At 44.8% G+C, this 12,168-nt stretch overlaps 1 protein-coding gene across 4 annotated transcripts in view; it reads right to left on the reverse strand.

Moving 5' to 3' along the window:
* Positions 1-974: 974 nt before the first annotated feature.
* Positions 975-12,168, reverse strand: part of LOC146853997 (membrane-spanning 4-domains subfamily A member 12-like) — a 93,186-nt gene continuing 81,992 nt past the window's right edge. For all 4 annotated transcript variants that reach the window (XM_085650467.1, XM_085650466.1, XM_085650464.1 and 1 more), the window contains 2 exons: positions 6,753-6,872; positions 975-2,327 (listed from right to left, as the gene is read on the reverse strand). In XM_085650467.1, coding sequence (XP_085506593.1) covers positions 2,226-2,327; positions 6,753-6,872 — 222 coding nt within the window. In that variant the 3' untranslated portion in view covers positions 975-2,225. The remainder of the gene's footprint in view (positions 2,328-6,752; positions 6,873-12,168) is intronic.

Raw genomic sequence — 12,168 nt, forward strand, 5'->3', positions numbered from 1 at the left:
ACTCGGTCAGTGATAGCATTATTAGCACTAAGGCGCCTCGGCATTCACGCTCTTTAGAAAAATATTGCTTACTCACTTAATTAAGCATCCAGTACTTTCTCTTCTCCACATCAGTCAGCATACCATGGGATGGAAGGCACCTGCCGGCCCAACCACTCAACCAGGACTTGCACTGCCTGGGGACCTCTTCAAAGGTCCATGAACTGAGCGGAAGGGAGGTCCTTCCTTCCAAGCACAGTCACTGCACCCCAAACCAGCAGCAAAGAAATACAGACTAAATTCAGGCCTGTGAGCGACATGGTTATCCATCTAGGCGGATTGTGACTGAGGATTAGGGCGGCCAGTGCGAGTTTGCTAGAGTGCATCGGTCATGATGAATCAAAACCTATTAAACTTTTATTACAGAAACTCGCTTTTGTTACTTGTACTAATGCTGCATTCAGCTGCTGAAAGCGGAACCGGTCCTGTCATCTGACCTTACACAGAGCTTGCTGTAAAGATGTGGGAAATCCGCCTTGTGGGGTCAATGTCAATTTCCTTTAAGTGCCCAGTCTCTTTCCGCTTTGGGACATGCCAAAGCCGTCCACATCAGAGATGCCACAGACAAACCTATTGCACAGACATCCAATAATGTCTCAGTGTCATTTTGGCTTATCTGCAATGAAAGGCTCTCTTGTGGTCCCTCAGCTTCAAACATGATAAAAAGCAAAGCATAACAACCACTTGCACAACAGAACCTGCTTGAAGACCTAGTCCACCTATTCCAACTGCCCAGGGAAGTTGTGGTGTCAATCAGATGTTGTCAACCACAATGGAAAGAGATGATCATGAATGGACAAGACTATCTTATGGACCATCCTCCAGTGCTTCTTGTCTCCCCTGCAGAAATAACTACTTTTACACACACACACATTTGTTGCGTTTAATCAACCACGCTGTGGTTAGGAATAATCACCATGAGACACATGAGAAGTTAATATTTATTTAGAAGAGCGATTACATACACATGTATATCCCAGGTGAAGCGCTCTGAGCCCATCGTCATGGGATTAGAAGAAGCAGACTGTCTCTGTTTCATCCCATTCCCATCCCAGTTTGTAACCCACTATCTTCATAGTGTTTTCACATTTTGTTTTACTTCACTTACGTCTCAATGTACCTTTTCCTTATGACTTTTCATCTTGTCAATTACTATAAAAATATTTCTTTAAGCAGTGGAACCTCTGACTTATTCTTAAACTGTATACAGGGATTTCTTCCTGAGATGTCGCGTGTGATTTATTTCAGCTTACTATATATTATAGTTGCTAAGCAGCTAGTACATGAAGTGGTGTTATATGTGGTATGTGCAGGTTATCATGGTTGCAACTAAAACTCAATTAACTGTGGTATTTATTAATCTAACTACTGATTTCTCATGTGAAAGATTTACTTCTAAGACAATTAAGTAATGTACCAAGACTTGAAAAAAAATGACCGATTTTAAAACTTTAAGGATGGAATTGCATTTATTCTCACCACAAAAATAAAACTGAGATGTTGTCTATACAAACAACCACCCCGCCTGGCAGACCAAAGCCTCCTGGACTTTGAGGAACCTCTGTAGGCCATCCCGCCTTCTTATTGGGCTTCACAATGGCAAAACCCTTATGATGAAAAGTTTTGGGCCAGGTGCTGACTTTGTGCAGCCTTCACCGGAGACTTGTCTCTTCTGGGATTTCAGAGACGGTGGACGTAGTATCAAGATACCAACCAACCTTTCATTAAGATCCCTGGGAAGCCCCAAACCAAGTCTCCCATGACCACAGAGTGCTGCCATAGCTATGGCCTTGCTATCAATTTTGCATTCATTTAGGAATCAAACAGAGCACATATTATATCATGCAAAAAGCGAAATCAATACATGAAATATTGCGTGTATGTCTTACTATCCGTTTTCTTGCTCGGTCTGTACCTCAGGCTACTGATCACTTGTGTTCCTGCTTACTGAACTACACTGGTCATCTCACTAATCTCTCTTCATTTCTTCATGAAGCTGACTCTTACCACCTATGAATACAATTGATGAATTGCAAGAAAAAGAGATGAAATGTGCCCCTTGGCAAAAACCCTAGAGCGATGTCAAATTTAGCAGATGCTGTGTGGGGAGTTCTCTTCCCTGGAAGTCCATCATCAACACATGTTCAACCCCTCTTTGGTCTCCCCAGTTCCATGTCCCATTGGTGTCAGGGGCACTGGAATTGGTCTTTCTCGTTGTACATTGGAGGTGGTGTCACAGGCGGACATGTGGCTTCAGTCCTTGGCTGGTTCTGCATGATGATCACCGGCTGCGAATGGAAGGTAGATTGCTATGATCAGATGGAAAGCTCACTCAATGACACCTCCACAAGAGCCAGCATTGGTTTTTGACAGCGCAATCATCAGTGTGCAATAGAACCCATGACCCGATAAACAATGTTAACCTCAATCACGCTGCTGGCCAGACCATCAGCATTCTGCCCAGCAACACCCACCACCAAAATCACACCCTTCCATCTTCTCCAATGCATTTATAGTTATCTTTTTCAGCATTTCTGTCACCACATACAATCAATTATTCTAGCTCTCTTTATCAGGTTGTTCTTTGACTTAGACTCTACTACATCTGAAAGGACCCAATCAATCAATCAGCATTTGTCAAGTGCAACTCTTTTGCCCCAAGGTGTATCTGGATGCTGTCCCAAGGGTGGAGAAAGTAGATCAAGAATGGTAGTTATGCCATTGAATAAATGTGATTGAGCTGACGTTTTTCAGCACATTTTATACTGAAGTAAAGAAAAAGGTGATGGATGGAATGCTTGAATTAATCTCAGCCACTGGTAATTACTCGAGCCGTATTGCAACCCTTCATTATTTTACCAGCTACACCATGCTTAAGTGCAACAGGTATGCCCAGTCGTAAGTGACATACTCACTGTGCCACTGGAACCAAGCTGCACCAGACTGAAGAGGCCCAAGGAAGCTGAAACCCATCTTGTTTAAGAGTGTGGCTAGCAAAACCAAAGGAAGTGATGGACGGAGTGTTGAACATTGCAAGCACTCACCCCCCAATCAACTGATCTGGGTTTAATCCATCACCGTTCTTTAGCCCACTCTGCCACCCCAGTTCAGACATGGCCATATGCAAATCAGTCTGACCCTGTGCCTCATGGGAACAGTCCAACCCGAACTGCCAAGCCATATCTTCCCTGGACCGGAAACAAGCTTCCTAGGACCGGTTTCTGGCATTTCAGCTGTCTTCAGCCAGGCTTGCTTGAATCCAGTGGCAAAGTGAGCAAGGGACTCACGTCTGAGCATACCCTGCCAACTTATGGCGAACACAGCAAAACCAAAGGAAGTGATGGACGGAGTGTTGAACATTGCAAGCACTCACCCCCAGTCAACTGATCTGGGTTTAATCCATCACCGTTCTTTAGCCCACTCTGCCACCCCAGTTCAGACATGGCCATATGCAAATCAGTCTGACCCTGTGCCTCATGGGAACAGTCCAACCCGAACTGCCAAGCCATGTCTTCCCTGGACCGGAAACAAGCTTCCTAGGACCGGTTTCTGGCATTTCAGCCTTCTTTAGCCAGGCTTGCTTGAATCCAGTGGCAAACTGACTGGGGGTGAGTGCTTGCAATGTTCAACACTCCGTCCATCATTTCCTTTGGTTTGTGCTTTGTTCGCCACAAGTTGGCAGGGTATGCTCAGACGTGAGTCCCTTGCTCACTTTGCCACTGGATTCAAGCAAGCCTGGCTGAAGACGGCTGAAATGCCAGAAACCGGTCCTAGGAAGCTTGTTTCCGGTCCAGGGAAGACATGGCTTGGCAGTTCGGGCTGGACTGTTCCCATGAGGCACAGGGTCAGACTGATTTGCATATGGCCATGTCTGAACTGGGGAGGCAGAGTGGGCTAAAGAACGTGATGGATTAAACCCAGATCAGTTGACTGGGGGTGAGTGCTTGCAATGTTCAACACTCCGTCCATCATTTCCTTTGGTTTGTGCTTTGTTCGCCACAAGTTGGCAGGGTATGCTCAGACGTGAGTCCCTTGCTCACTTTGCCACTGGATTCAAGCAAGCCTGGCTGAAGACGGCTGAAATGCCAGAAACCGGTCCTAGGAAGCTTGTTTCCGGTCCAGGGAAGACATGGCCTGGCAGTTCGGGCTGGACTGTTCCCATGAGGCACAGGGTCAGACTGATTTGCATATGGCCATGTCTGAACTGGGGTGGCAGAGTGGGCTAAAGAACGGTGATGGATTAAACCCAGATCAGTTGACTGGGGGTGAGTGCTTGCAATGTTCAACACTCCGTCCATCATTTCCTTTGATTTGTGCTAAGAGTGTGGCTAAGCAGTGCAGGCTGGACTGTTCCTATTGGGGAGGGATCAGGGCAGATTTGCATATTGATGGGTTTAAACTGAGGTGGCATATTGAGCAAAAAATGGTGGACTCTGATGCAGCCCCGAGTAATCAGCAGTAAATGGGATTAATTAACAATTCCATCCATAATTTCTTTGAATTTTTCTCTGTATATTTTTAAGTATGGGACAATAACCATATGCTTGATGTTTCTATTGTAATATTGTAGAGAGTATATGTTATGTAGAGAAGCTAGCGAAGTTCAAAATAATTTTTTGCAGCAACCCCCAGGAAACGGCTGAGAAGTAGACCAGGAGCCCCTGGAAGCTAATGCAAGAGAGAGAAGCCTGGAAATGGCAGGAGATAGAGGTAGTGGGGGCAGTGGGACAGTACAGCAGGAGAAAGACAGGGGAGCTCTGGGGATGTAGGAAGGAACCATGGAGTACTACTAGGGGAGGGAGGATATGATGAGGAGACACACATAAGAGAGGGAGGTACCAAAGATAGAGGTAGAGCTGGGAAGAGTCACAGAAGAAAACATGTGGCACTGGGGATGCAGAAGGGCTCTGCAGCATCTCCAGTGGTGGATGCAGATGAAGTATGGGATGTGCAAGCATTGCACCAACCCACAGCAGATCCGTCCCAACTGAACAGTCAGTTGTTGCAGGATCAGTAGGACAAGCAGGACAGAAGCTTTTTATCTAGGCCTTAACAAAATTCAGGGGCTATCTAGGACTGGTGAGTGTCTTCAAGATAAAAGAAAAAGATGACCCCTGAAATCTCACATGATTGCAACTTTCAGGAGGCCATTTTGAAGACAGACACATGCAAACTGCTTAAAAGAAATTCAGTAAGATAGCTATGTTAGGGTCAGCTTCGCACACAAGGACTGACAAAAAAAAAATAAACAAATGTGTGCTGCAGGACAACACGATTACAAAAAAGGACTGCTTTGTATCTTCAATAATGACTAGATAAGATCAATATTTAAACGTGTGAAGAAAGGCCTTAATGTTTAGAACTAAAATAGTCCAACAAACAATCCATCAGAGGTAGAAAGATACATCGAAATGACCTGTAGAAAGACTATGAATTTTAAATATCCCTCTTGGTTGATCTACGATGTGATTGACAATGTGTCAAGCCAATTGCTGAAGGTTCATTAGCCAAATAAGCCAATCGCCTGCAAGGGACAGCAGACCAACATCCCTCTCATTGCATTCTCTAATAGAAAACTTTAGGGGGAGCCGTCCATGATCCTTAGACCACCACATACTACCCCCAAAAACTACCACCTCAATTAACAAAAATGAAATGGTCCAAAGGGCACGTCTTCCCCTTTGCGAATCAGTTACCATGGCAACTTGGCAATCAGTAACTGATAAGCGGTTTTGCGACACAAATTGCGTGCTTAAAACATTGACAAATACCACATCAACATACAATTTGAAAGAAACACTCCTTTCATGTTCCTTCCAAATTGCAATTCGGTGTGGGTCACAATCCCCATTTTGCTATTCAAAAAAACTTCTCTGAATTGCAAAATGGGATTAGTACGTAAGAAAAGATTGCACTGCACCTGTGCATGCTGTATCTGTTCTGTATGCAGCATGTGTGAGAGAGGAAGCATGCACAGCTGTGAAGTAAACACATTCCACAGAAGAGTCAGGAACATCTGAAGATCTTGAGGAGAAGTTTATTGGAGCAAAGGAACCCCTAGTACACATCAGGGACTGCAGCTCTCCAACTGATAAGGAACCACATTATGTCGTAGACCTCACATTCCATCAAGGTACATGACACATGAGGTAGAAGGGGAAAAAAGACTAAAACACATCATAACACATCTCCCTTCTGTCAAACACAATAACATGGGAAACGAAGTAGACACAAGACAGACACACAAGGACAACCCACAACAAGACACACCGCCCACCCCCTCACAAAAAAATAAATAAAAAATTAACCAAAAGCGAATGCATGTGGGGGATAGTTCGTCCGCTCCAATGCCGGCACCTGCAGTTCTCATTGTGAAAATCTCTACCACCCAGGTAAATAATGATATAATGATAAATAACACAGCTGCCATCCACACATCCGGCACCACAATCAAATCCTCCAAAATTATCATTGTCCAAAATATTCTTTCATCAATATATTTTCCATAATGCTCATTCCCTGTCTCACTCACGCCCAGCCCTCACGGACAGCAGCATCTATTCAGTCCCCCATTATGAAGACTGGCAATGCTTCCAGCATCACAGCGACAAGCATCTCGACAGGACCAGGAACAGAAAAAGAATAGAAATAGAAAAAGAAAAAGAATAGAAAAAGACAGAAAGAGGGAGCTGGGCATGAAGAGTCCTGATTACCATGTCAGAGGTGGAGTCACGGCAGACAGCCTTGCAGCCAAACACCGAGGTGGAGATGGAGATGCAGAACTCCACCAGCACGAGCAGCAGAAGCAGAGCCTCAATCCCCTTCACCACCGCCTGGAAGAGCAAACACAACTGCAGGCCATGTTGTGGACAAGTCACAGATACACACACAATTAATGGTGTCTAGACTGGACACAGTTCCACAGTTGAGTGTGTGTTTAGTGTAAAACAGTAGCAAACCAAAGCATCTTACCTGGGAATGCTTACCACTCCACCTAGAATAATATTCTGATTGCAGCATTGTCCAAACTTGTGTTTTTTAACCCCTATAGGGGCGGAGGGATTGTGAGAATCTATGACCCAGTATGGATAGCCGGTGACTCTCTGAATCCATCATGGACATTGGAAGGCATAGCGCTACCTACTGCATTTAATCTCAGAACCACTCCTCCCCAACCTCCCCTTTCCAGATAGGCTACATCCAGTAGGATGACACAGTGAGTTTAATGTGTGTTACTAACACCTGCCCTGGGTCACAAGTTGGAATCCCATGCACTCAGCCTTCCATCTTTCAAAATTGTCGAAATGAATACCATTAAAATAGATAATAATAACAGGTGATTTTTACAGCGCTTATAAATGACAGACTTCAACAGACGACTCAGCTTCTACACCCCCACCCGCCAGCTCCGCTCCACCGGCCACGCCCTCGCTGCAGTCCCCCGCATCCAAAGAGCGACCTCTGGCGGCAGATCCTTCTCCCACCTCGCCGCCAAGACCTGGAACACCCTCCCCACCCACCTACGGCAGACCCAAGACCTGGCTCTTCGAGCAGTAGCAGCACCTCCCATCCCCAGCGCCTTGAGACCCTCACGGGTAAATAGTGCGCTTTACAAATGATTTGATTGATTGATTGATTGATTGACTTAACGTACTATATAACGGCAGATTATTATAATAATTATTATTACTCGCTTCCAGTTCATGGGCATCTCACATCCTAATTTCCCTGACTGTCTTCTACCGAAAAGGTAAAAACAACCAATTATGGACGGAATGCTGAATGAATCAAACATTCACCCCAGTCACAGATCTGGGTTTAATCCATCATTGTTTGCCCCGGTTTGGCTGGATTGTCCCATGGGGAACAGGGTCGAGACTGATTTGCATATGGCTGGGTCCGAACTGGGGTGGCGTGGTGAGCAAAAAAATGATGGATTAAACCCAGATCTGTGACTGGCGTTCAATGTTTGATTTGTTCAAATTCTAGCCATCATTTGTTCTTTCTACAAGAAAGGTGTCACCTACCCCTATCGCCACAATTCTGATGAGATGTGTGTCAGTGCAAAGGGATGAGTTGGACTGAGACACTCTTTGCAAGCCTAATGCTGGCTTCAACAGATTGTTTTGCTTCTGTTCCATATCCTCAGAGAAATGAAATTACTGAGATGCACAAGAGGTTGTGGGGACGCACAGGAGCTTTTCGTGGGGGACTACATGCCCCACAAACCACCAGTGACACTGGCGATGGGGCAGGGTTGACAAGTACCCCCCCCTTTGTGAGAGCTGTAGAGTATGAAGCCTACCCTCATTGTGTGGGCCATGCACGGGCAAAACCCAAGCACAGAGCAGCCTATCTTCGCCCGGCTATGCTACCTCCCTTACTTCCTCGATTAATCAAGAATTGACAATGCTCCGTCCATTTTTATGCTGCATCTTTATGTAAAAGTATCTAACTACTGACTGCTTAGACTTTGCCATGGTGCTGGTCAGCAAGAAGTTGCTCGAAAGAGAGTTAGAGTGGGTCGAGCACTTTTACAAACCACTCAGCTGATAACAATGTGCAAACATAAAATTGGAACTAACCGGAAAAAAGAGCCCATAAATACTACAAAAACCGATGCAACTCTGCCCTGATCCCCACAACAGACATGGCTGATGTCCATGACCTCACAGTCTTTTACAATTCCACTATGCTTCCTCCAAAATCTCCAAACCATGGTTCAATGAGAACCTGAACTCGGATCGACGCAAGCTAAGATCAGCAGAGCAACTATTGAAATCAGCACCCTCCATTGATCACCTATATCAACTTAGAGTTCTGAGGAACGCATACAACAGGAAGTTCCTAAAGGCTAAGGCAGACTTTTTCAAAACCCAGCTGAACCAAGCCATCAACTGCCCCAAAAAATGATTCTAAATCGTCAAACAACAAGCGTGCAACACGCCTAACTCCATGGAACCAAGTAATTTGGCTACACCTAACTGCAATGAGCTTGCTAATTTCTTCCTAGAAAAAACTAAATCCATTGAACTCGACATCCAATCTAAGAAGGCCCTCCCAGAAACTATTGCCCTTCATACTAAATTTCACTCTCAGATCAAGGTCCATTTTAGTACTCCGACAGAAATCCCCCAAAACAATGCCTCTTGGCACAGCTTCTCGCCCATCCCTGAACAAGAAATCTATAATAGTCTTCTAACGATTAACCCCTCCAGTCACTTTGCGGACCCCTTACCTCCTTCTTTATTCAAAATGATAATAACCTCTATTCTACCCCTATGGTCAAAGATTGTAAATGCCTCTCTGAGACAAGGGTCCATACCGCACCGTCTTCAAATAGGGCAGGTCACACCTATACTACAGAAATTCGACTCCCTCCCCACAGATCTCAACAACTACCGCCCTATATCCAGCATCCCACTTGGCGAAATTGCTGGAAAAATGTGTACAAATACAACTATGCAACCACATCGAGAATTACAACCTCCTAGACAAACACCAATCCGGCGTCCGTCAAGGTCGCAGCACTGAATCTGCACTCACCCACATAATGGATGACCTACTAAAAATGCTAGACCACAACAAATCATGCCTATTGATACTTCTTGACTTATCCTCCGCTTTTGATACGGTTAAGCAGGACAACCTACTGTCCCTACTGGAACGAAGGATGGGCCTAACTGGCTCAGTGCTACAATGGTTCACCTCCTTCCTAAATAACAGAACACAAAGAATTAAGACGAAGCATTCACTCTCTCAACCCTCCATGGTCACCATAGGGGTTCCACAGTGCTCAGCACTCTCACTCATTCTTTTCAGTCTACTCATGGAACCCCTGGCAAACGCACTGAACTCTGTGAACATTCTATATCAGCTGTATGCGCACGACACTCAACTGTATAAGAAAATCTCCCAACCAGAAGACTTCATCTCCCTCAATGCTATTCTACAGAATATTCATAGTTGGCTCACTGGCAACCACCTCATGCTTAACAGCAAAAAACACGGAATTCCTTCTCATCTCCCCCCCTCAATCACACACCCAAGATAGACTTGTGGTTGAAGCATCTAACTTCCTATGACTGTGCTCCCCACATCATTGACTCTGCAAAATCCTTGGGAGTCACCATAGACAAACACTTGAACATGCAGGCGCAAATCAATATTGCCACCAAGGGAGCTAATCATCAGATGAGCATACTAAGGAAACTTAAACCCTTACTCCCACAGAATGACTTAAAAATGGCAGTACAAGCCCTAGTGTTATCAAGATTGGACTATGGAAGGACCACTCTATGCGGTCTCCCCAAATATAAGCTGGCCCCGCTGAGGGCTTCGCTTAACGCTGCGGCCAAACTGGTCTCAGGAACTAAAAGAAATAACCACATTTCTCTGACCTTTAAAGCTCTGAACTAGCTACCCTACGAGGCATGAATACACCTAAGGATCGCCTTCATGACCCACAAATCCCAGCGTAGCAATACCCCCAGTTACTTAGCATGAAAGCTAGAGCGATCAGGAGGATGCAGACAATTGCGCAGTGCGAGTTCACTACTACTGAAACCACAATCCTTCCACAAAAAGAGAACTGGTTGCAGAGCATTCTCAGTGATCGCTCCGAAGATTTGAAACTCCCTACCTCCAGTGGTATGCAGAATCTCTTCTTTTACCTCCTTCAAAAAAGAAGTAAAACTGCTTCTAATGAACAAATTCACATCCTAAGACTTTAACTCTATGATGACTACCAGTCATCTAAGCTACCCTTATACTACTGTCTACCTCTTTTGTATTGAATGGCGAATACCGGATCTATGTATACTACCTCAACCATCTAACGCTCAACAACTGTATATTGTAAAGTGCTCTGATAGCCCTGTGGGTCATGTTTGCGCTATATAAAACTTTATAAATCAATAAACAAATAAATAGATGGATTTCGTGGGGGAGCTCCAATGCTCGGTAGTAACAGAGCCACAAGCACACTGTTCCAACTTTGGTCCTGGTAGGGGGTCCAGCGTTCTCCCATCTTTGCAATTTGCAACCTTACCAGTCTCACTTATCCCGCCTGCTGTGGGGCAGAAGAAGTGCATGCCAGTAACTAGGCGCTTTGCACACTTGATCAATTCCCCATTCCTTGTCCATTTTCAAGGGATTACAAGCAATAGAAGGTCATTTGGTAAAAATTGGGGCTGGTCCTCCTGTTTTTGGGGGTTCTCCCCTAAATCAACCTGAATGCACCAGAGTATTCTGCGGCTTCTCAGATTTCAAAAGAACAAATAGGCTCAGTAAGCAGCTACTGGGGGCCAAACTGCCAACCAACTACCCAATAGCAATTTAGCAGGCCAATCATCATGGGGAGAAGTCAAGGGGATATTATAGTGTGAGGTGCAAGACATGTGCAACATCAGCTGGAAGTGTCTCCCCAAAATATAAATCTGACACTTGCCCATATGTTTTTGTCCTGGCAAATATACCTAGCCCCTAGAAACATCTGAGTAATTAAGAAACAAGGTCAAGCACTAGCTTCATAAAAATGTAGAATCTAACACTTCCTCTCTGGATAACATTGTGATGATGTTCAGGGTTCACTGGGTAGGCACTTTGGCTAAGAGTGTTAGTGGCGATTGTGTAATTGCTAATTTCAGGCATACCAACATGGCTAAAGGTCTTTTGTATAACTCCAACCTGAAGCCTAATTAGTTAGGCTCAGTGAAGCTCTTGCCATTAGGTTTCTTCTATAGACACTTTAATGCTGAACTATTGAGTATTACTTTAGACCGTTGTCCGACGCCCTCTGTCTTCTGGTATCACTACAGCCAACCATGTTTCAGTGGTGTCCGATCTGCCTGAAACTGACTCATGCCATATCCTTGATACTGATTCAACTAATAAAAGCCAATCTTAAGCTAGTGCATACTACAGATAGAACTGAACATTGCCATAGAAAGGCAGGGATGCCTTAGAACCCAATAGTGACTCAAATCTAAATTACCAACAGACATGTGGGACTGTAACCAATGGAGCCTCTGTTCCTCCAGTGTTTTCCTCTATGAAAACCATATCTGTTATTGGTGCAACACAGAGGATTAAGATCTAAACTGAATGCTAGGGGCAGGGGCCTATTTC

This window comes from Triturus cristatus, chromosome 4_1 (genome assembly GCF_964204655.1).
Source record: "Triturus cristatus chromosome 4_1, aTriCri1.1, whole genome shotgun sequence".
NCBI lineage: Eukaryota > Metazoa > Chordata > Amphibia > Caudata > Salamandridae > Triturus > Triturus cristatus.